The sequence below is a fragment of the Heterodontus francisci genome, chromosome 23 (genome assembly GCF_036365525.1).
Source record: "Heterodontus francisci isolate sHetFra1 chromosome 23, sHetFra1.hap1, whole genome shotgun sequence".
NCBI lineage: Eukaryota > Metazoa > Chordata > Chondrichthyes > Heterodontiformes > Heterodontidae > Heterodontus > Heterodontus francisci.
Genome location: NC_090393.1, coordinates 16,946,835 through 16,972,109, shown reverse-complemented (window position 1 = coordinate 16,972,109; position 25,275 = coordinate 16,946,835). Strand labels below are relative to the sequence as shown.

The following is a 25,275-nucleotide window of genomic DNA, read 5'->3' as shown; positions in this document are numbered from 1 at the left end:
TAATTGCTAGGGGAGCTGTAAGCAGCATATGCCATATCAAAGGTTTTGGAATATAAAAGGGTGTTTTTGTGAAGGCTTTTACATGCTGGGGAAGGTTCCCAAAGGTACTTTTGGCATATATTTTGTTTAGAGCTTTATATATAAAGTGTTTGCTCAGAGGTCACGAGGATACACTGTGAGGACCTCTGGGATATACATGTTAGCTTACAAATGATGAGTTGCACCTAAGACACTAATGACCAAAGTGTATTACCCAATTATGGTGATACAAGAGTACAGTTCTGGCATGTAATCTTTGAGGGAATTCTCAGAGTACACGTGGGCGTCACGTTTTTGTACGATACATTATTTTGAGGTTACCAAGGTGAGCGATATGAGTGCTGGAAAATGACTATTTCTCCACTTTCTGCACCCATTGGCAGTGTCAAAAGCTTTCATAGAATCAGAAACTCTTACTGCACAGATGGGGGCCATTTGGTCAGTCATGCATGTGCCAGCTCTTTGAGAGAGCTGTCCAATTTAATGCCACATCCCAACTTTTTCCCCAGAATTCTTCGGTGAAAATTAATATGTTATATACAGAGTAAAGTTTCCTCTCAACTCTGTGCTCTGCTAAACCAATGTGCTTCACCTCAGTGCTGGAAGAGTTCAACATCCCATTGTGGTATTTCCACTGCCTTCCTGTGCCTGTCAATGAGCGGAATGGCTAATTTGTGTATGTTTAGCAACAGGCCTCATAGGTCTGTGCTGTGACCTTGCATTCATTACATGCTGAATTAAGGCCTCATTCTTTACAATTTATTCATTCACGGGATGTGGGCGTTGCTGGCAAGGCCAGCATTTATTGCCCATCCCTAATAAACCTCGAGAAGATGGCGGTGGGCCGCCTTCTAGAACTGCTGCACTCCAGGAGCGATACAATGCCATTTTCTGGTTCTTCCTCCTTCCCTGCTTGGCCTTTGCATCGTATCTCTTGAAAACAACGGCACAGCTGAGACTCAAGTGTTTGAGGAGGAATACATGCGTGAACCTTTGCCCACAGACAGATTTCCATTAACTCAGCACTTAGTCAGCTATTGAGGGCATTAAATTCCATTGGATGACCTTGAATCTCAGTCACTTTCTTTTTGTTGAGAAAGCTGAGGCCTGTAGTATAGGATTCCACTTAGGTTTAAAAAAGCAGGAGAGAAGATAAGATAGTAAACATTGTAAGAATGCACTGGGGGCAAAACCATTACACATAGAGAAGGCTTTTTTAGAGCCAGGAAGGAAAAGGGAGGAAAGTTCAGATAAGCATTGACTAGACTAGAATGAATCAACTATTCTTGTGCAGAAGGTCAGGGTACAGTTGTGAAATGGGTACATACTTGTTCCCTTTCCCAAGGTACTATTTTTCCTTATGTTAAAGAAAGAATTATAGTCAAATTTTCAACAGAATGGTCATTTCAAGTCATTTGTGGAGGAAGAAATGTTCAGTCATTTGAAATGTGCTCATAATTTTGCCCATTAGCGTTCAGCTAAAAGGTTGAACAGGTTGGGTCTGTAGGATGAGAGGTGATCTTATTGAAGCATACAAGATCCTGAGGGGACTTGACAGGGTGAATGCTGAAAGGATGTTTCCCCTTGTGGGAGAGACTAAAATTCGGGAGCACAGTTTAAAAATTAGGGGTATCCCATTTTAGACAGCGATGCGGAGAATTTTTCTCTCTGAGGCTCGTGAGTCCCTGGAGAGTGGCGGAGGCAGGCTCATAAGAATGTTTTTAAGGCAGAGGTAAACAGATTCTTGACAAACAAGGGAGTCAAAGGGTATTGGGGGTAGGCAGGAAAGTGGAGTTGAGTCCACAAATAGATCAGCCATCTTATAGAATGGCGGAGCAGGCTCAAGGGGCCAAATAGCCTACTCCTGCACCTAGATCGTATGTTTGTATGTTCAGCAATTGCCTTTGGTGTGAGGGTTGTGAGGCTGGAGCCAATTACAGAGGTAAGGGCGAGGCTGTGGACGGAGTTTTAAACAAGGATGTGAATTTTAACATTGAGGCATTTAACCAGGAGCCAATGCAGGCCAGCAGCTACAGGGCTGATCTTCATGTTTAATCCTGATACTTCCATTATTTATATGGATTTGAAGACCTCGGTCCAGTTCACTCTCAAGCACAGGTACAAAAAAATTGTAAAATGAAATATGTCAAATTTTGTCGGTTAATGCTCCAATGAAATCCCTTGGCATGCTTACGATGTTAAAGATGCCATATAAATCTAAGTTGTTTTTGTTGTCAGGTCATTGGAGCTTTAAAATCACCGGGTCTGTTAGAGTTTAAATGAAATATTATGTGAAATGAAGCACTTGAGGGGTGATTTTAACTTCCATTGTTGGATTTTGTGTTCTGCTCTCAGAAGCAGACTTGAGAACTTGGGTTTATCTTTCGTCATGGCTTTTGGTATTGAATCCTGCTTGTTTAGGAGTCACTTTGTGTCTTTTCATCTGATGTCATATTATGTCTTCATATTGCCAATAACAGATGTTTCATAGTGGCAGTTCTCATCAGTATTTAAAAGTTGAATATCTATCATGTTCTTCCCTGTTTACTGTTTTAATTTGCAGTCTTCATTTTAACTAGTGTGAAACTCTTTAGATTAAAAAAATTCTAACATTCTATGTTTGGGAGTTGTAATAAATTGTTGCCAGATTAACAGGAGGTGCAGTTTCAGGGAAAATGCAGCTTAAAATAAAATAGTCAGAAAGAACTGACTATTCATAGTAGCGGCCTACTGTAGTTGACTTGTGCCTCAAAGAGTATGAAAGGAGCAGTGTTTGGGATGCAGGTCTTCTGTTTTGCTTGCTCGAGTTCTGAGGTAAGTGTGTGTTCTTTAAGTGCCTTCCTTGGGGTGTGGCTTCCTGGCTTGTCTCCTCTCTGTTGGTGCTGTTGGCTTGGTGACAGTATATGTTTTTGTGCTTTCTGTTTATTTCATCCTCCCTCCTTCCCCTTGGTTTGCTTAGCTGGTCACTGATGAGGATGAGGGTGGACCCACTCGGAAAGCTTTGCTAACATTTTACAGTCAGGGCATAATATCCTCTCTTGTGTTCCATTCCTTTTTAACCTGGCCCAACTTCAAAGTTAAAAGAAAAAAGCCTCATGTAAACACTGTCTAACTCTGTCTACCCAGAAATGCATTTCTTTTTTCAAAAATCTTTAGCTTTTATTGAATTTTCAGAAGCGATTTCAGGGATGGTATGATACCCATAGCATGATGCCTGTCCGCTACCAGTAAGATCCCGGTGGCGCCCCCAATCCATCCCCAAATGCCCAGTTAATTGGCTCATTGCTCACCCGCCTCCAACAAGATCAGCTGGAGGCGTGAATGTGTCTACCTGCCAACCCAACGGCGACCTTCTCGATTTCCCTCCAGTCCCACCTCTAGCCCCACCTCTCCGCCTTATGATTCCATGTGCTAGTTCCTGCACTGAAGGGAGAAAGAGTAAAGTTAAATGACCTTTTGCTTGTGCCATATTTCTTATGTTTTAAATCATAGAAGCCTAACAAAGACAGCAATTTCATGGGAGCGCTGTTACCTCTCAGTTTCCCTCCAAGTTACACAACATCTTTCCTTGGCGATATATAGGTAGATTTGTTTGTGTATTCCATAAACCAACTCCTTCTGAATTTCAGGTCAAATCTCTTTTGGGTTCTTTCACTTTAGGCTTCTGTAATAAGTAAGTGAACCATTCTGCTTATGACCGTGAGAATGGTGGGGGCGGGGATGGTAGAATTAGTCTCCTCAATGGTGTTCATTCTGAATCGTATCATGTTTTCGATTTTGTATCGGTTAAACTCCATCATGTGAATTATCTGATAGAAATATTGCTTGGTAGTCATTTGGAGCATTTGTGTAAAAGTCACAACTGCGGACATTCGATTTCAAGGCAGTTGTTCTGTTTCCATTAAAGGAGGTCTCGTGATTTAGGACCCTTCTAAAGGGAGAGTCTCGCAATCAGACCTCAAGACTTCCTTAAGCAGAAATTCTGCTGGAACTTGCACCATGTATCACATGTGTCTATGTAACAAAGGTTGCCACCTTTTTCCCAAGTCCCAAACTGGATAACAGGGAGGACAATGGGAGTTTAAGCAGTGGGATCATAGCTTAAGTTCTGATATATGAAAATTCATTGAAAACCTTAGTAGTATCTGTAAAATTGAGCACTTTGCATCTTGAGATGCAGTACCCTGTGAAAAACAAGTTGTCTTATATCTCAACAATTTTAACAGCAGATGTTTTGAATCCAAGCTTCTTTTGGGCATCTTGGCTGCCAAGAGAACATATCAGGAAAAAGTGCTCCCCACAATTTTCTTTTTATTTAAAGTCATGGGGCATGCATTTGCACTTGCCATATGCCTTCCTGACAGGCGAGGCTGCTTGCTGGAAGCAACCATTCCTTATATCTTTAGTGTCTGGTTCATGTTTTAGAACTTGCTGGACACCCTACTCTAAAAGTGGACTGGTCCTAAATCATGGGGCTGACAACCCCATACCTAACTCAGATGTACTGTATGCTGTGAGAGTGTATCGGGAAATGAATGGTGGCCCGTGAATCTGGATCAGAGGAATTCTAAACCTCATTTTATACCTTAGGGAGCCTTGTGACAGCAAAACTCAGACCCCAGCATCTTGCTGTGGGGGTGGGGGGTAGTAAACTGGACCTCAAGTGTTTCTAAATGGATAAGATGGTTTTCCTGGTGATGATACATATAATGATGACGTTTTAGACTTTGCCATACACCACAGATGGAGAGCATTCAGCTCATTGTGCCTGCGCCGGCTTTTTGATAGAACTATCCAATTAGTCTCATTCCCCTGTTCTTTCTCCATAGCCCTACAAATTTTCCTATATCCAATTCCCTTTTGAAAGTTACTATTGAATCTGCTTCAACCACCCTTTCAGGCAGTGCATAACGACAGAACATAACAACTCGCTGCATAAAAAAAATTCTCCTTATCTCCCTTCCTGGTTATCAATTATCTTAAATCACTGAAGGTTTCTCCTTATTTATCAAAACCTTCAGAATTTTGAACACTTCTTTTAAATCTCCCCTTAACCTTCTTGGCTCTAAGGAGATCAATCCCAGCTGCTCTAACCTCTCCACTTAACTGAAGTCCATCATTCCAGCGATCATTCTAGTAAATCCCCTCTGCAAACTTTCCAAGGCTTTGACATCCTTCCTAAAGTGTGCTTCCCAGAACTGGACACAATACTCCAGCTGAGGCCTAACCAGTGATTTAGCATAACTTACTTGCTTTGTACTCTTTGCCTCTATTTTTATGTTTTTTAAACAGCCGCATTAACTTGTCCTGGCGCCTTTTCTGCTTTCTATCTTAGCCAGTTTTGTTGCCACTGTTTCATTAATCCCATGGCTTCAATTTTACTCGCAAGTCAATTATATAATAATAAATAATAATAGATCAGATCTTCTTCCACTGGAGGAAAGTTCAAGAGAGAACTGCTATGATTCCATTAATTAATTACAAAGCTAATTAAAGTGACAGGTTAATAAGAAACTGGTTTACAAAAAAAGTTTGGCTTAAACAATTTCTTTCTAAGTGCTAAAAATCTAATATCCATTTGTAATTCTGTAAGAATGATTCCTGTATTTCTGAAACTATCTACACCTCCAGCCTAAACATACATAATTGGTCACCGTCTCACAGTTGCCCATATACATAAACGTGGCACAACACAGACAACGTCCCACACCCATGGCTCTGAGACACACACAGCACGAGTGGGATGGTTGGAAGGAGATGTCTTTGTGACTGCTGTTATTTGGAGTTTCATGAGGTGCCATGGCCACTGGCTTCTGAATTGCAGGTCTTGTGCAGCTGGCTTTAATCACAAAAGAAACTTCACAGTTTTCCAAAAAGCCAACCAATGGGAATACCAGTTTTTTCTTCCTAGTGGTTAACCTTGTGTCTGGCAAGTTTATGTTGGAGTTGCATCCAGGTACAGGAGACGTGGTATCCCCCTGACCCATTACAAAAAATGCTTTTTACTCCTGTTGCTGTTCCTGGGGTGTCTCCACATGTTTCTTTTCACTGGTAATAAAAAAGCATTTATAAATCTGAGAATTTGATGACACTTTTCGACTTTGCTGATATTGCAGAAGCTGAAAGTAGAAAATGAGCATGACCAAAAAGAGCTTCTTAAAGCTTTTCATCTTTCACAACGCATGGCTTCCACACTAAAGGACTGTAAAAGCCTCTCCAATACAGGGGCCTTGAATTTTCCCAAAGGGTTGACCATTTAGAACTGAGAGGAGGAGAAATGTTGTGAATCTTTGGAATTCTGTACCTCAGATGGCTGTGGATGCTCAGTTGTTTCCAACAGGTCTAACCAGCAAATGCACATTGCCCATATAATTTCAATCATTAGGCTCGTGGCAGGAATTAATAGTACTAATAGTAACAGAAGACCTATTCTGATGAAAAAAATTGACTTACCTGACCCAGAGCTCTGTGGGTGCACGTTTGTGTCATGGAGAGAAGTAGGTGTGGTGTAACTTGTGTTTTGTCACAAGATCACAAGATAATTATGGAAAGGCCATTTGACTGATCAAAATTCATCCTGCCAGAAATATCCTGAGGTCTCCAATTGATTTTGTGGTTTCCACTTCCATTACTTTATCTGCACATTTATTCATGGAACGTGTGAAGACGAATTTCCTGTTATCAGCTCTATCAGCATTATGTAATAAGATGCATACACACAATTTTCTGTGTATGAGAGAATGGCCCATTGCCTTTCTGGTACATTGTAGCTTAGAAAGTTTATGCATGGGTGTGATGCATTTGGGGAGCAGTGGGTGTTCACTGTGGTAAATCACATATTGCTTTTGGTATTTTCAACCTCTGCTTTTAAGATCTGGCTCTTATCAACTGCTTCCTGTTGCATTATCCTAATCAGGGATGTGAATTTAGTGTTGACTTAATGAGGTAAAATAATGGATTGTTAATTTGATGTCTGGCACAGATCCCCAGATCAGAGTAGATTGAAGCCACTGAGTGGTGTGAGGTTCTATATTTAACTGTAAATAATTAACACACTTCCCTCTGATGTCCCCATGTCTGGTATAGTCTCCTTTGTCGCAGTATAGGTCACCACATGCACGAGTACATTGAATAAAACTTAGTGCGATGCAGCATGGCAGTTGGAGTGTCATTGCACAGTACTGTGTTGTCAGGGAAACACACATTTGATCCGTCCCTCCACGAGCTGCCTGAGCAACATTGCTGGGGGGAATCTCATACTTTGCCGTGGAAGGAAAGTAATATGCAGGGGGCTGTGCTGCAGTTACATGACACCTAGTAGATGTCTGAAAAGCAGACTGGAACAGAAGAAATAGGAGCTGGAGTAGGCCATTTGATCCTTCAAGCCTGCTCCGCCATTCAGTAAGATCATGGCTCATCTTCTACCTCAACTCCATCTTCCCACACTATCCCCATATTCCCTAATACCCAAAAACCTATCAGTCTCTGTCTTGAATATACTCAACAACTGAGCATCCACAGCTCTCTGGGGTAGAGAATTCCAAAGATTCACAACCCTCTGAGTGAAGAAATTTCTCCTCATCTCAGTCCTAAATAGTCAACCCTTTATGTGAAAATTCAAGGCCACTATATTGCAGAGGCTTTTACAGTCTTCAGGGTGGAAGCCATGCGTTGTGAAAGATGAAAAGCTTTAAGCAGCTCTTTTTGGTCATGCTCATTTTCTACCTTCAGCCTCTGCCCATCAAAGATGTTTTGTGACAATTGTTGGGAGGCTGCTTTATTTTCCCCAGACGATGGCTGAACCTTTGAAGCATCCACAGCAAATGAAGCAGCTGAGTCAGACTGCAACTTGTGAGTGCTATTAGCTCTGAATATATAATCCACCCACCCCAGTAAAATGGGGTGGTGTCTCAGTGGGGTCAGACTGACAGCTATAAGTCCCACCCTGCTCCTGGTCTGGTGGGAACCCTGATGGTGAGGCTGTAAATTTGTTAGGAGCATGCAACAGGCTACCTCCAATTCACCTTTTCAACCATATTCTAGGCGATGGAGGCAGCTTGAACAACCAAACAGAAATACAGGAACAAAAATAAATAAATGATTTTTGGTATTTGGAAAATTAGGGAGGATTTCTTCAAGTTAGAGAGAGGAGGAACCTCTGCTAACATTACTGGGACCAATGTGATTATTTTCGTTACATATTCCCAAATCATAAACATTTCTCTGGAGCTCTATCCCGTTATTGCTCTTGGATCTCGATTGTGCTTGTATAAGGGAGAGATGGAGGGAGTGGGACATTGACTGGAATCCCATGAGTGGATTAGAAGTATTCCTGAATAATGATGTGTTTATTGAAGTTTATTGGGCGGCACAGTGGCGCAGTGGTTAGCACCGCAGCCTCACAGCTCCAGGGACCCGGGTTCGATTCTGGGTATCGCCTGCGCGGAGTTTGCAAGTTCTCCCTGTGACCGCATGGGTTTTCGCCGGGTGCTCCGGTTTCCTCCCACAGCCAAAGACTTGCAGGTGATAAGTAAATTGGCCATTGTAAATTGCCCCTAGTGTAGGTAGGTGGTAGGGAATATGGGATTACTGTTGGGTTAGTATAAATGGATGGTTGTTGGTTGGCACAGACTCGGTGGGCTGAAGGGCCTGTTTCAGTGCTGTATCTCTAAATAAAGCTCAGCTGAAATGCTTTTGATTCGTTTTTTTTAATCTCTAAATTTTTCTCCATTCTAATCTCTAATCATGAAGGCACTTCAATTGTCTTCACTCTCTTGGGTTGGGGTGGGCGGGGCTGCATGGAATTAATTCATGGATCCCACTTTGTGAATTTTAGATAATAGTAACCCCTTTTTCAGTCAATTAGCACAGTTCTTTAAGTTTACACCCATGTTGACTGTAGGCTGTCCTCCCATACCTCAGCCAAGTGATCATTCCTCATATATGGACCCAGACAGAGACTATTTGACTGGACAACTTGGGTCTGAAATTCCTCAGGGTTTCTCTGGTCTCTCATTGGTTGTGCCAGGTCTCTATTGTTTCTGGGAGTTTCTGATCTGCCTTTACTAGGCAGCAGTTGTCACCAGGGGGGAGTGTGTGGCGGGGAGAATTTACGCTGAGAGTTTCTCACTTCACATTTGTACATGTAGGCCCTGCTAGTAGGGTCCAGGAGGAAATGGCCTGTACTGCCAAAGAAGTGGCCCTGTACTTTACATGGGGTGGGGGTGGGAAAGGAGGACATGGTCAGGAGGGACAAACTCCAATGCAGTGGGTGGGAGATTCCAGCTGCATGGGTCTGAGATGCACCCATAGTGACCCTTGCACCTACCACATGTAAACATACAGCCCTCCTACTGATGCTACAAGCACTGGATAGGATCAGTGCTGGAGGGCGGGTAACCAACAGAATGACAACCCAATGGTTTTCAACTCCTGACGACTGCTCACATTCCACTTTCCAGCTGGACCCACCTGATTGTCTGATCTTCCTCAACAGAAGCTATGAAAATGGATGCTGTGGGAATTGGACATCTAGTTGACAAGAATAAATTGAACTTTTCTTTGATACCTAACCTCTGCTTTACCTGGCTTGGAAGTGGCCAAGATGGAAAAGTCTTTGATTCACTGGTGCTGAAGTCATCAGAACACCTCCCTCCCAAAAAAGTCAGACCCACCCCCCCAAAAAGCAACAGATTCCTCCCAAAAACTCATCAGACCCTCCCCTAAGAAATCATCAGACCCTCACCCCAAAAACATTACAACCCCGCAAAGGCTCATCAAGCCCCACCCTCCAAAATTGAATTGACTTTCTCTGTGTTTCTCGAAATCCATTAATTGTCCTTGTCTTTTATCTCCTCAGGTGAATTACCTCTCTCTCTGGCTGCCTGCACAAACCAGCCTGACATTGTGAACTACCTCACTGAGAACCCAGATAAAATCGCAGACCTACGGAGGCAGGATTCAAGGGGAAACACCGTGCTCCATGCTTTGGTTGCCATTGCTGATAACACCAGGGAAAATACCAAGTTTTTGACTAAAATGTATGACTTGTTCCTCATCAAATGTGCCAAGACGTACCCAGACTGCAGCCTGGAGGCCATTTTAAATAATGATGGGCTGTCGCCCCTCAAAATGGCAGCGAAGCTTGGCAAGATTGGGGTAAATGAATAGATTCTTCCTTAAGGCGGTTGTTTAAGGTTGCTTGGCATGTGAGTGACATTTCCCCAAGTATCTTTTTGAGGCCAAGTGGGGAGAAGAGAATAGTTTGTGCTGGGATGACAGTTGTGTAACAGACTATAGAAAGGACGCAATCTATCTGCATGATGTAAATAAAAGTGCAGGTGGGGCATTGGGTTTGCACACTGTCTGTTCAGGGGGGACCTTTGGGGTATAATGTGTAGGCAGGTACAGCTAAGTTGTGGCCCGATTCCCTTTTTATTTGGTTGGGGGAGCACAAGTTTGTTCAGGCACATCACTTCAAAGCTTGAGTTGTGTCTGTGCCTGTATCAATCGGGGCTCAGTGGTCGCAATCTCACCTCTGACTCTGAAGGTTGGGGGTTCATGGCCCATTCCAATGTGGTCTTTCAGGCGAGATATTAAAGCAAGGCCCCATATGCCCTCTCAGATGGATGTAAAAGAGCTGGAGGCACTATTCAAAGAGCATGGAAGTTTTTCCTGGCGTAAAGTCTAATGTTTCCCCCTCAACTAATATCATTATCACATTGCTGTTTGTGGGAGCTTGCAGTGCCCAAATTGGCTGCTGTAGTTCCTACATCAGAACAGTGACTACACTTCAACAGTCCTTCATTCACGTTGTGAAAGGTGCTATGGAAATGCAAGTCTTAGGGGGAACATCACAGTAAGTTTACACTACAACACAAACTTTCCCACATCTTTTGGACTTTTACATCTAATTGTTGTTAAATCTACAGTATTTAATGACCTGGCCTCCTATTTCTGACAGGTTTTTCAGCACATTATCAGGAGGGAGATAAAGGATGAAAGTGCTCGTCACCTTTCCCGCAAATTTCGAGACTGGGCATATGGACCAGTGTACTCCTCACTTTATGACCTCTCAGCGATTGACACATGTGGAGAGGAGGTGTCCCTGCTGGAAATCCTGGTCTACAATGGAAAGATAGAGGTAATTGAGCCAGTTTCCTCCCCTGTCTCCTGGAGGCATTGGCTTCTCATTGGGGTACGTTTCCATGTGTCCTCATAATCTTCCAAAACCTCCCGAAAGGTGGCCATTGTTCAAGTGTGAGCCTTCACAAATGAATGTCAGTGTGCTATTCCACTGTGGAGACTTCACACCAAACAATGCCATCTTCTCACCCAACACTCCCACACATAAATCTTCACCAGTAATCATAGTCATAAAAATGTATGGCACAGAAGGAGGGCATTTGGCACATCATGTCTGTACCAGCCGAAAAACAGCTATCCAGCCCAATTCCACTTTCTAGCTCTTGGTCCGAAGCCCTGTACTTCAAATGCATGTCCAAATTTTTTTTAAATGCGATGAGGGTTTCTGCCTCCACCATACTTTCAGGCAGAGAGTTCCAAATCCTCACCACCCTCTCGGAGAAAAAAACCTCTCAACTCCCATCTACTACCAATTATTTTAAATCTGTGCCCCCTGGTTATTGATCTCGTTGCTAAGGAAATCACTGCATTGCAATTGAGAGTGGGATTAATGGCCACTTTTCACATTGCTTAACCAGGAGTCAATTGTTGTTCTATTGTCACATTGGCAGAAAAAACCTAATTCAGCATTCGAATTAAACCTGGAACATTCCTGCTCAGTACTGCTGAGCTTCTCACTGACTGAGCTTATGAACCCTTCGCAAGAGCCCAGTAATTACAGGCAGGGAGGTTTTGACGCAAAAAATGGTAATTGTAGAGCTTGATGGGACTTCTATTTCCTTGCAACATTAAACAGCCCATAATTACCGCATTTGACAGTCCAAAATATATTACTGATGCAGTAAGTAGACTCTCGTACGTTTTAGGGTTAATCCATATTATTGGTTCAGAGTAGAACTTTGCTCTGCATCTGCACTGTCGGAGGTGCCGTCTTTTGGATAACATGTTAAACTGACGCCTTCTCGTGTGCGCATAAGAGATCCCATTACACTATTTGGAAGAAGAGCAGGGAGTTCTCCCCCATTTCCTGGACATAATTTTCCCTCAGTCAACATCTGAAAACAGATTATTTGACTATTATCATAATGCTGTTTGTGGGATCTTGCTGTGCAAAAATTGGCTGCCGGGTTTCCTACATTATAACAGTGGCTACATTTCAAAAGTATTCATTGGCTGTAAAATGTCTTGGGATGCCCCGAGGTTGTGAAAAGCACGATACAAATGCAAGTCTTTCTTTCTTTAAATGGGCCATACTCAACTGGGACTGTTTGATGGTAACACTAAACCCAAAAAGTGGAAAAATATTCTGTTCTCCAAGGAAACAAACATTGGTTGTGAGGCAGTATTTTTGATACTGCTGCTTTCCTGCCTCACATATGCTCCAGAATACAGCTTTTGGTCTCATGGTGTGAATACATTTGTTAACCTTTGTGCAAGTCCTGCTATTGGTGGGGCAGTTGCTGGTCTTGCCTTACTTTTCCAGCAGTTGTGTTCTGTGGCTTCAACATCCCTAAGCTTGATGAGGTCAAAAACTCCACCACAAAAGGAAATTGTGAAGCTGTCCTTTTACCCCATAGCAGTGCATTCTCATGGGCTACATTGTCACAGCAAGGTGTCAACAAAAGAAATCATAGAATTATAGAATGGTTACAACACAGAAGGAGGCCATTTGGCCCGTTGTGACTGTGTCAGCTCTCTGCAAGAGCAACTCAGCTAGTCCCACTCCCCCACCCTTTCTCTGTAGCCCTGCAATTTTTTTCTCTTTAGGTGCTTATCCAATCCATTTAAAAGACACAATTGAATCTGCCTCCACCAGACTCTCAGGCAGTGCATTCCAGATCCTAACCACGCGCTGTGTAAAGAGGTTTATCTTTATGGCGCTATTGATTCTTTTGCCATTCACCTTAAATTTATGTTCTCTTGTTCTAGACCCTTCCACCAATGGAAACAGTTTCTCTCTATCGACTCTGTCCAGACCCCTCATGATTTTGAACCCCTCTATCAAATCTCCTCTCAACCTTCTCTGCTCTAAGGAGAACAACTGCAGCTTCTCCAATCTATCCACACAACTGAAGTCACTCATGTCTGGAAGCATTCTCATAAATCTTTACTGCACCTTCTCTAAAGCCTTTGCATCCTTCCTAAAGTGCAGTGCCCCGAATTGGACACAATACTTCAATTGAGGCTGATCCAGTGTTTTATAAAGATTCATCATAACTTCCTTGCTATTGTACTCTATGCCTCTATTTATAAAGCCCAGGATCCCCTGTGTCTTTTCAACCACTTCCTCAACCTGCCCTGCCACCTTCAATAATTTGTCGACATATACCCCAGGTCTGTTTGTTCCTGCAACCCTTTCATTCCATGGGCTTCAACTTTGCTGACAAGGCTGTGATGTGGCACTTTATCAAATGCCTTTTAGAAGTTGATGTTCACCACATCAACCACATGACCCTCATCAGCCCTCTCTGTTACTCATCAAATAACTCAGTCAAGTTAGTTAAACACGATTTGCCTTTAACAAATTCATGCTGGCTTTCCTTAATTAATCCACACTTGTTCAAGTGACTATTAATTTTGTCCTGGATTATCTTTCTAAAAGCTTTCCCATCACCAAGGTTAAGCTGACAGGGTTTATCCTTACACCCTTTTTTGAACAAGGGTGCAACATTTGCAGTTTTCCAGTTCTCGGGCGCCACCCCTGTATCTAAGGAGGATTGGAAAATTATGACAAGTGCCTCTGCAATTTTCACCCTTACTTTCCTCAGTATTCTTGGATGCATCTCATCCAGTTCTGGTGACTTATCAACTTTAAGTGCAGCCAGTCTTTCTAATACCTCCTCTGAACCAATGTTTAGCCCATACAGGAGCTGGAGTCGGCCATTTGGCCCTTTGAGCCTGCTCTGCCATTCAATAAGATCATGGCTGATCTTCTACCTTCTTTCCACCTTCCTGCATTATACCCATATCCCTTAATTCCCTTCAGGCCCAAAAATCTATTGGCCTCTATCTTGAATATACTCAACGACTGAACATCCACAACTCTCTCGGGTAGAAAATGCCAAAGATTTACAACTCTTTGGGTGAAGAAATTTCTCCTCATCTCAGTCCTAAATGTCCCACCCTTTATACTGAGATTGTGACCCCATGTTCTAGACCCTCCCAGCAATAGACCCAGCATACCTGCAAGTAGAATTCTCAACAGTAAGGGGGAAGAATTAATGACCAGCAGAAAGGAGCTTTAGCAAAACTGGTTCTGAAAATTCCCAGTTTGAATGACAATTCTGTAAAAATCACAACTAGGAATCTACCTGTGTGTTTATATTCCACATAATGTGGAATGTCACATCTCAATTTAGTGCCTGTCTCTTGCTAATGATGCTCCTTTTACTCCGCTGGGTAAATATTCCACTTGTGTGATTCTGCTGCAGAGCTTCACCCACTTGGGCAAATAATTGGCAATCGAGCATAAAGGACCCATGAGTTTCTGTGTAGCCATGCCACCCGGTTTCCCGACGTGTGCTCCAGGCTGGTGAGGCTGCTCGCTGGGAGCACACAGTGGGAATATTTCTGAATTGCACCATTTTAAAATGAATGGTAGAAAATCATGGTCAAACATGCAATGCAAAGACAAGGCTCCATACTGACAGCATGTGAGCAGAACATTTACCACCCCAATCGGGACTGAGGTTTAATCAGCATCTGGGGACACATCCAGAATCTGATGAAGGGTCACTGACCTGAAACATTAACTCTGCTTCTCTCTCCACAGATATTGCTGAGTATTTCCAGCATTTCTTGTTTTTATTTTATCCAGAAAGCATTGTTTAATGAAATAGTCATCTGAATAAGCTCTCTCAATATAAAGGGCTACAATCTTCAAGAAATCGCATCAAAATATATTCTCAGTTCACTACCATTTGACATCATTTTGAGAAGAATGCTTTCCTCTCTTCACAAGCAGAGCTTGTTGGTGAAGACTCCAGTAAGCCCCAGAATTCTTCCCTAAACCTCTCCGCCTCTCTATCCTCCTTTAAGATGCTCCTTAAAACCTGCCTCCTCATCCTAATATCACCTTATGTGGCTCAGTGTCATGTTTTGTTTGATAATGCTCCTGTGAAGTGCCTTTGGAAGTGTTACTATGTTAAAGATGCTATATAAATGCAAATTGTTGTTGTCTTGAATTTGTTTTCTAGAATCGTTATGAAATGTTAGCTGTGGAACCCATCAATGAATTATTTCGCGATAAGTGGAAGAAGTTTGCGGCTGTGTCCTTCTACCTCAGTGTTATCTCCTATCTCACGGCCATGGTCATATTTACCCTCATTGCATATTACAGGCCATCAGAAGGCAAAGTAAGTGTGACCTGAAGCTTGTCCAACAATTATTGACCCGTCTGTTCAAACATGCCCTCTAATTTGTATTTTGGAATGCACGGCTGATTCATTTACGTGCGCAGGCCCTTTAAATTTTTTTGCACAGCTGTATGTACGGGCTGATTTGTGCGGTGCCTATGCGGCAACTTTTGGGTTGCTGCGCAGCCTTAGAGGGAACATTGGTCTGTTCACTGTCTCCTTTCAAAATGTTTCATTTTTCCCTGTGGGTCTTTTAATCTTGGATCTGGAATGTAGTGTCTGAACATTTAGCTATCTGCCCCTGCCCAGATCAGGAAATGAACAGAGTGACAAATTGAACTTATGATCTTACTGTTCCATGTTATTGGAGAGCTGATTCTATGTTGGTACAAAGTGAGCTAACAGCACAGTGAACTGACTGCCTGCAATGCCCTGCAGTCACCTTATCTGAACAATGATTCATAGCTGCCTGTGTGGTTTCTACCCTAATGCAGATAGCAAATCTGATGGAGGGATGTGCAAAATCTGGACAGCAGCTTAAACTTAAAGGGATGTGCATACTTAAAAGTAATATGGGGACAGATATTGTTTCAGCTTTGATAAATAGATGTTAAAACTTAGTGTGAGTGACTCCAGCACTAACAGCAGTACTTGCCACCTCATTTTCTTTTACATTACAGCAGCAATGCTGCAGTGTCAGATATGCCACTCCACAAGGGGGTTTCCACAGGCAGGCAGAGAGGAAATCAGAGGGAGATCAATCCTGGGAAGATTGGGCCCATCCTCAGCATCTGGTTTCACACTACTGGCTAAGGATGCTTGGCCCTACTATTGGCTGTGGTTGGTGGGCAGAATGGAGACACCAGATAAAGGAGATTAAATGAAGGGAAAGAAGATAGCACCCAGTTCTCTCCTTATCCTTTAACTACCTCTCAGCCTCCTGTTTCAGGCCCAAGCCCTGCTCGATTACTCACTGCGGCTTCATCAATGATTCACTCTTTCAAATCTTTTCCAGCCTCCTTACCCATATGAAACAACAGTGGACTACCTGCGAATGGCTGGAGAAATTATCACTGTCGTCACAGCCATCTTCTTTTTCTTCTCAAACGTAAGCAGAGAAAAATAATTAGCACAAAATTCAGTATTATTAAAGAGATGAGCTAAACTCAATTGGCAAGGACTGTGAACTGGAGACTTTGCTCTTCCAAACAATGTTGTTGTTATGGTTTGAGAGGAAGGCTTTAACAAATGTGATTGTTCACAGTTTAGGGTAGGGTAGAGTGCCAATGCAGTGATCTGCAGAGCAGAGGGAACACGAATGTGGTTACTCATCCCTCTACTGTAGGGAGTGCTGAGTGAAAACCAACACTTCCCCAGTAGGCAGGTAGGGAAAATTGGAAGGTGAATTATCCCGAGGGGTTATCCCATAATGCCTGAAAGTGGCTGATATCAGGGCGGCATTGACAAAGACTTGGGAGGAAGCTGTACGTTCTCTCAACTTTCGATAGTGTGTGATAAAGGGAGAGTAGAGAAAAGATGAGAAAAATAACGAAGAGAGAATCTTATCCTATTAGCATCCACAAAAAAAATCTAATTATTGTTCAGGTTGTGAGGATAGTTACACTATTTTCTGTTTTAGATCTCTAGGCCATGTCTAGGCCCCTAATACTGTGGCTCCGTAACCAATCCCTGAGAGCCATGCAAGACAAGGCTGGTTTCTCATCATGCTTGATCAAGAAATAACCTGGTCTCCACTCACCCTTTCCTTGTCCTGATATCCCTTTGATCCTGGTGAGATTGGGAGAAAGAAGGAGAAAAAGTTGACCCTTTGCAGCGGCTGAAACACCCAACACACGTGTGTCACCACACCATTCCTGTTCCTCAGTCTTGTCCCCTTCTCTCAAGAATGGGCAAACACTGGGGCATGGATCCACAGGCTGAGCTCAACATCCACTTACATGCACTTTCCAGCTGGGGTTTTTAAGAGAAGGAATCAAGGACTGATTTTGCCTCTCCCTAATCCAAGAGATCTGAGCCCAATGGCTTGAAATTATAGCTGAGATGATCTAACATAGCCAAGACCCAGGAGTCAACCTGGGACCTCCCTTCTTGGACAACTGAGTTTTCAAAGTTCCCTGTTAACTTTGGAATTTCTCTGCAGCAAAAACAGAGCCATTTCCTGTCAATGCACAGAACTGAAATTCTTTTACAGCTTAGAAAATATACATTTATAAATATACCACAACTTTTCTATAACATCTTCATCAATGACTTTATTCTAAACATGTAAGGGTGAATACTATGAAGTAAAGATGGCAAAATAGAAGGAGTCACAGGACATTTCTCAATATTTGTTGAAGAATATTTTGTTTGTTTTAAAATAAATTTGTTAAATTATTTGTTTTGCTGAAGTACAGAACCAGTGATGTGAAACCTATTGGTGCAACAGGGCAATTAAGATGTTCAAAGCTTAAAAGAGGAAGGGGTGGATTACGACTTAGTTCCTCCAGTTTCCTCCCTTCTTGTACTTTGCTGATTGTTGCTGGGACACGGTGTCACAGATCCTGCCCACCTTCTAATGATCTTGTCCACGTGACCACTCTTCATGTGCGAGCTCGACAGTGAAACTGTAGTAGCTTACTGACCAAGTCCGATCTTACCCAATAACCACACGCAGCTTCCGACAGGAGTTGTTGGGAGATGATATCCAGGCTGGTAATTCCTGCAAACTATTGCAGTGCCTCTAACACCACAGTTAATACCAGCAAAACCACCGCAGACCTGGGATCACTGGCCCATCAGAGGAGCTCTAAACATGGATTTTAAAAGAACAGTGTGGTGAACCAGTTTATAGGATCAGTCACGATGCAGTAGGATGTTGGGTTTTTTGTGTCATTGATCCTTCAAGATCCCAGTCTGATTCAAAGGTCCAGGGTTATCGCAACCTGGGGACAGGGAGTGGGGGAGGGGTGGTGGTTGCTCTGGGTGCCTGCCTCTCTTCCATGGTCTAGCCCATACCTGGGTGGCCCTGGAGGGAGTATGCGGTGTTGACCGGTACACTTGGAGTATTCCACGACGAGTGGGCACCGTAGGGAAGAGTGTCTCATAGACACACACAATATTGTGATTTAGTTTTAAAAGTTTCTCTTTTTGTCTGTTGAAATCAGCCTTTATATGTTACAATTCTTTTATTAGTTGTTTTATTTTAAGCATCTTTCTGTTGAAGAGGATCACACGTTAAATTATTGTATTAGTGATGCCCTCCAAAAGAAGCACCCCTCAGGTGGGAGCTGTGATACTGAGGCAATTCAGTGCCACCTCTATTGGTCCAATTTGAACAGGCCGAGTCTGACGGCAGCTGTGCCGCTATTTTTTTTTAGAGATACAGCACTGAAACAGGCCCTTCGGCCCACCGAGTATGTGCCGACCATCAACCACCCATTTATACTAACCCTGCAGTAATCCCATATCACCTACCTACACTAGGGGCAATTTACAATGGCCAATTTACCTATCAGCCTGCAAGTCTTTGGCTGTGGGAGGAAACCGGAGCACCCGGCGAAAACCCACGCGGTCACAGGGAGAACTTGCAAACTCCGCACAGGCAGTACCCAGAATCGAAATTGGGCCCCTGGAGCTGTGAGGCTGTGGTGCTAACCACTGCGCTATGGTGAGGTACCACCTAGACATAGGCTGCTAAGCGGAGGTGGGTGGGGGGGGGGAAGAGCGAAAATCAGAAGGTGTATCCCCTTCCCTACCCCCAGCACTGCTCATGCCCACCTTTCATTCAGTATTGGAGCAGCATTGCCAGAGGCTTAGGAGGAGGCACTCCACCCAGCTCCCTGAAGAGAGTTCATGGTTGGTATAGGGAGACCTGACAACAATGAAGAGAAAGGAAAGACTTGTCAGATATGCTGCCAGTATGAAAAAAACAAATAGAATCTTTTTTCCATTCCAAAGGTGAAGGATTTGTTCCTGAAGAAATGTCCGGGAGTGAATTCCATGTTCATTGATGGATCTTTCCAGCTGCTTTAGTAAGGCCTTCATTGTTTCCTTAAATGTTACCAAAAAAATCAGATTATAAAGTGGTCACTTTGCTAAAAAGCCTGCTAATTGCACCCAAATATAATTCACTGTCTACAATGATGATGATGTCCCATAAAGCTGTGACCTATGCACAGGATTTTATGCTTTTCTCTAATACAGACAGACTTCTATTTATTTGCATTGTAAATAAAAGCCACTTTCGGAAGGAATTATGTAATATTTACAGTGGAACCGCCCCTCCATATTAATTCCTCCTCAGTCAAGCTATCGGAAATACCAACTGAAAGTTAAGACATTTCAAATCTGCCCACAAGAAACTACACCCTTGAATGGATCACAGTAAACTGACTTCTTCACTACAGAGGGCAAGTTTATGAATGGTTGAACCTGCATAGAGGCAGGAAGGCTCTGCACGTTGTTCAAAACTATCTCCTTGGTTACACATAATTTAGTTTAAACCTGGCTACCCGACCAAACCCGACTACGTTTCGGGTTCAGGTCGGGTCGGGTCTGTATTCTGTGTCCAGCATTCGGGCTTGGGTCGGGTCGGGCTGTTTTGTATTGTTTCGTTTTAATCTACAATTTTTATCTGATCCAATAATATGTTTGTTATTTTCGGGTCGGGTTGGGCATTTAATAAAAAAGGACTTGGGCCTGGGTCGGGTTTGGGTTGGCTGTTATCAGGTCGGGCTCGGGTCGCGTTTTAATTTTATACCCGAGCCAGGATTTAATTCAGTTCCTTAATATAGAACCATTAGGAATACAATGTTCTGGACAACTGTTCACTAATGGTTAAACTTGGCGAGTTAAGTCAAGGTACCCTATAATACAAGAGGGGTTTGGTTGTAAGAGTAAAGAAGTCTTGGTACAATTATAAAGAGCTTTGGTGAGACCAAAATCTTGGAACTCCCTCCCTAACAGAACAGCACTGTGGATGTATTTACACCACATGGACTGCGGCAGCAGTTCAAGAAGGTGGCTCACCTGCACCTGCTCAGGGGAAATTAGGGATGGGCAACAAATGCTGGCCTTGAAAAAGATGCTGACATCCCAAAAACGAATAACCTGAAGTACAGTTATGGTCTCTTTATCTAAGAAAGAATATATTTGCCTTGGAGGGGGGGGGGGGGGGTGGGGAGGCAACGAAGGTTCACCAGCATGATCCCTGGAATGAGAGGGCTGTCCAATGAGGAGAGATTGAGTCGAATGGGCCTTTATTTTCTGGAGTTTAGAAGAATGAGAGTCCAGAGGGCTTGAGAGGATAGGTGCTGAAAGCCTATTTCTCCATGCTGGACAGTCTAGAACCAGGAGTCATAGTCTCAGGTTAATGAAGGCAATTTAGGGCTGAGATGAGGAGAAACTTCTTCATTTAGAGGGTTGTGAATTTTTGGAATTCTCTACTGCAGAGGACTGTGGATGCTCAGACATTGAGTCTATTCAAGACTGAAATCAAATTTTGGGCACAAAGGGAATTGCGGGATATGAGGATAGGGCAGGAAAGTGAAGTTGAGGTGGGAGTTCAGCAGAAATCTTACTGAGTGGCAGAACAGGCTCGAGGGTCCATGTGGCCTCGCCTGTTTCTATTTTTTTAGGATCTTATGTTCTTAGGTACTGGGAGGACAAGAGGTTGGGAGAATCAGGAGGTATGGATTGGGATACTTTGGAATGGCATTGGGTGCTACAGTATAGGAGGTTTACAAATGTGGAAATATACAGACAAATCAATCATGTTTATTTTAATGCCTTTAGTATAGCTCGAAGGCCTGTAACCCAGTACGGGAAGAGATACAGACCTAGGCTTTTCACGTGCACCTTGATTGGAGGACATCTTTGGACTTGCATCACCTTGATATGCTCTGCTGACCCTGGCTGTATTTCTGACTGCAGGGTCATTGAACTGGCAAATGGGCTAAGTGGTCTCCACCAGGGAGTTGCATGAGTCTGAGGGCACACTTGCTTCTTCAGGCCTCAGGAGGTGGTGGGTGAGGGTGGAGGGTGGTGGTGAGGTGGGGTGCTGCTTTTTCAAGAGAAAGAGATGGTCATGAGCTGCCTCAAAAAAATTACCTAAAATATTTCCTTTTACTGATGGGTCTGGTCATATTTATACTTGTGAGGGAGCTTGTACAGATCCCTATTCAATTTTTGCCTTAGGGCTCCCTCTGCTGGCCTCTGGATACCAGAGTCAAACAGGTGGCCCCAACTTCCAGTGTTTGAAGAATGAAAATGGCAAAGGCATGTATTTATCTCTCATCCCAATGGTCCTGGTCTCCAGATAATGACCCGGGAGGTACCACTGTTCAGTGAGAACCTGAGTTGCTTGCTGCCTCTGCTCGCTCTGGATCCAACAAAATATAATGGGGCGGAGGCAGGCAACCTAGGCCACTAGGGGTTAATATACAGAGATAAACTATTATGATACAGAATTGGGAGGGATATAATATTGCAGGAGTGCCCAAGCTTTGGTTATTTTGGGCAATATTTGTGTACATTATGGAGCCTTGGGAGATGCTCATGTTCCTGTTAATTTGCATATATCTTAAGCTCCAATTAAATACTGGGAAGACTGAAGGCATTATTTTCAGTCCCCACTCCAAACTCCCAGCTACCGACTCCACCCCTCTCCCTGGCAACAATCTGAGATTAAACCAGTCTGTTTGCAACCTTGTTGTTACATTTGACCACGAGATGAGCTTCCGACCTTATATTCGTGTCATCACTAAGACCGCCTATTTCTACCCCTGTAACATTGCCCGGCTTTGCCCCCGTCTCAGCTATCTGCAGATGAAACCATCATTCATGCCTTCATTACCTCTAGACTTGACTATACCAATGCACTCCTGACTGGTCTCCCACATTCTACTCTCCACAAACTTGAGGTCATCCAAAACTCTGCAGCAAGTCCCATTCCCCTATTCCCTTGTGCTCACTGACCTACATTGGCTCCCAGTCGAGCAACGTCTTGATTTTAAAATTCTAATTCTTGTTTTCAAATCCCTCCATGGCCTCGTCCCTCCCTATATCTGTAATCTCCTCCAGCCCCACAACACTTCAAGATATCTACACTCCTCTAATTCTGGCCTCTTGGGCATCCCTGATTTTAATCGCTGTGCCATTGGTGGCCATGCTTGCAGTTACCTAGGCCCCAAGCTCTGGAATTCCCTCCCTACACCTCTCCGCCTCACATTCCTCTTTTAAGACGCTCCTTAAAACCTACCTCTTTGAGCAAGCTTTTGGTCATTTAACCTAACAGCTCATTTTGTGGCTCATTGTCATATTTGGTTTTATAATGCTCCTGTAAAGTGCCGTGGGACTTTTTATTACATTAAAGGTGCTATATAAATATAAGTTGTTGTTGTTGATGATACTAACAGATCAACAGCTTGACACTAACTGATTTAGCATCCGTCCAGCAATGAGGCAACAGTGCTATAATCAACCCTTTTTCATATCACTAACCCCACAAAATTCAAGTAAGACAAGCCAACAAATAAGTACAAACAGAACTGGCTTTCAGGGTCAAAATTCAGGGCTTAGGGGTTGCATGTTGGTCTAAGCACACTCCTGCAGTATTGGGATATATAGTGAGAAAAAGACCGTATTACAATATAGAAAAGGGAGAGTTGCTGACATCTCACCTCTCAGTTCACCCATCCATAAGAGAATGGTTCTGAGAGCGTGGGCCATTATTAAATCTATTTACAGAGTAACATTTATCCTTCTGTTGACCAAGCCATTGTGGTGCTCCTGTGTTGCAGTTTTATTTATTCCATCCTGGTGTTGGTGTCGGCGGGACTGTACTTGGCTGGTGAGGAGTCCTATCTTGCTGTAATGGTGTTTGCTCTGGTCTTAGGCTGGATAAACACACTGTACTTCACCAGAGGCCTGAAGCTAACAGGGACGTACAGCATCATGATACAGAAGGTGGGTGTAGTGATCTGACCAAAGTTTGGAAGGTACACATTTTCAAGGAAAAGACCAGTAGACTCAACAAGCCTATTGCTTTTAACTTGCTATCCTGTCACATCCCTGAAAAGTTCCATGGCATTACATTGCAGCATCCTTTTTTATCCAGTGAGAACAAGACCGATATTCTTGGAAGAGTCCAGAACAAGGGGCCACAACCTTAACATTAGAGCTTGGCCATTTGTGGGTGATATCAGGAACCACTTCTTCTGAAAGGGTACTGGAAATCTGTAACTCTGTCACCCACAAAAACACCGTTGAGACTTGCGCGTTAATTGAAAGTGTCAAAACTGAGATTGATAGTATTTTGTTAGGCGAAGGATATTAAGGAGTATGGAACCAAGGCAGGTAAATGGAGTTCAAATACAGATCAACCATGATCTAATTAAATGGTGGAACAGGATCGAGGGGCTGAATGTCCTCCTTCTGTTCCTATGTTCCTCATAATTTAGATTCCTGATAACCTGAAATAAATATTCTTGCTCCCCTCCTTACCCTCTCAAGGGACAAAAATCCTTCTGATGCCACACAGTATAAAAGATTCTTTAACTATTCCTCACTGTGAAGGGAGGGTGATGAGGTTGGGGAGAGAGTGGAGGCCAATGGGTACATATCTGATGTGACTACTATCTTGTGTATCAATTTTATTCAAATAGTGAAACTGATGTGATGGGTGGAGGGAGTCAGTGGGAGGAAGGGAATTCTTTATTCACATCATATGGGTCAGATCAGAAAAAACACATAGTAGGGGTAACCTAGCTAGCCTGACTATGAGACCACAGATTATTCTGATGAAAGGAATCAACAATTTAATTAAGAGACAATTTATAAAAACTATGATAAAATGACTACTTAAAAGCACACCCAGCACTAACTATAACAGCCATCAGTAAATAAGCAGAATATACAATCAAAGCTCAGGGACTGATCATGCTTTTGTGGCTCCATGGTTCTACATAACACTTTCCCAGGTGTTAAGGCTAAATGAAATGACTTCATCCATAATGCAAGGTTAACTCATTAACATATTAACTCATTAACATATTCAAACATTGCTCTCAGTCCATATAGTGCACCGAGGTGAAATATCAGGCATCAGCAGCAAATAAGCAACTGCAGGTCCTTCCATCGATGAAGGAATTCTTGTAGGGGAGGGTAAAAGGGAGGAGATGGTGCCTGAGTCAAACTGGCATTTTGAAGCACAATGCTGGATGTCAGTGTGGGCTGGGACTCCTTTTGTGCAAGACCAGGGCCCACCCTTTAATATCTCCTTCAAAGCCCTTTGTTAATTGGCAGTGAGGGATTGAAATGCTGCCCAGAAGCTGCAGCCACATTATGGGTGTGCTCCTAATTTACATTGGCTTTGCCACTTAGTCAGCTCCCTGTGTCACCATGTGCTGCCTGGCCACGTGATGTAAATCCCTCCTGGATTGCCCAGGAACTGAAGATTAATCTCCAGGACATGTCATGGGGCAGCACAGTGGCGCAGTGGTTAGCACTGCAGCCTCACAGCTCCAGCGACCCGGGTTCAATTCTGGGTACTGCCTGTGTGGAAGTTCTCCCTGTGTCTGCGTGGGTTTTCTCCGGGTGCTCCAGTTTCCTCCCATAGCCAAAAGACTTGCAGGTTGATAGGTAAATTGGCCATTATAAATTGCCCCTAGTATAGGTAGGTGGTAGGGGAATATAGGGACAGGTGAGGATATGGTAGGAATATGGGATTAGTGTT

At 43.3% G+C, this 25,275-nt stretch overlaps 1 protein-coding gene across 3 annotated transcripts in view; it reads left to right on the top strand.

The window, feature by feature from the left end:
• The window catches only part of trpv4 (transient receptor potential cation channel, subfamily V, member 4), a 124,957-nt gene that overhangs the window by 82,128 nt on the left and 17,554 nt on the right, over positions 1-25,275 (top strand). For 2 of the 3 annotated variants that reach the window (XM_068054757.1, XM_068054755.1), the window contains 6 exons: positions 9,899-10,197; positions 11,003-11,182; positions 15,381-15,539; positions 16,555-16,647; positions 19,500-19,573; positions 23,342-23,507. In XM_068054757.1, coding sequence (XP_067910858.1) covers positions 9,899-10,197; positions 11,003-11,182; positions 15,381-15,539; positions 16,555-16,647; positions 19,500-19,573; positions 23,342-23,507 — 971 coding nt within the window. The remainder of the gene's footprint in view (positions 1-9,898; positions 10,198-11,002; positions 11,183-15,380; positions 15,540-16,554; positions 16,648-19,499; positions 19,574-23,341; positions 23,508-25,275) is intronic. The other variant, XM_068054756.1, reaches the window with a different exon arrangement.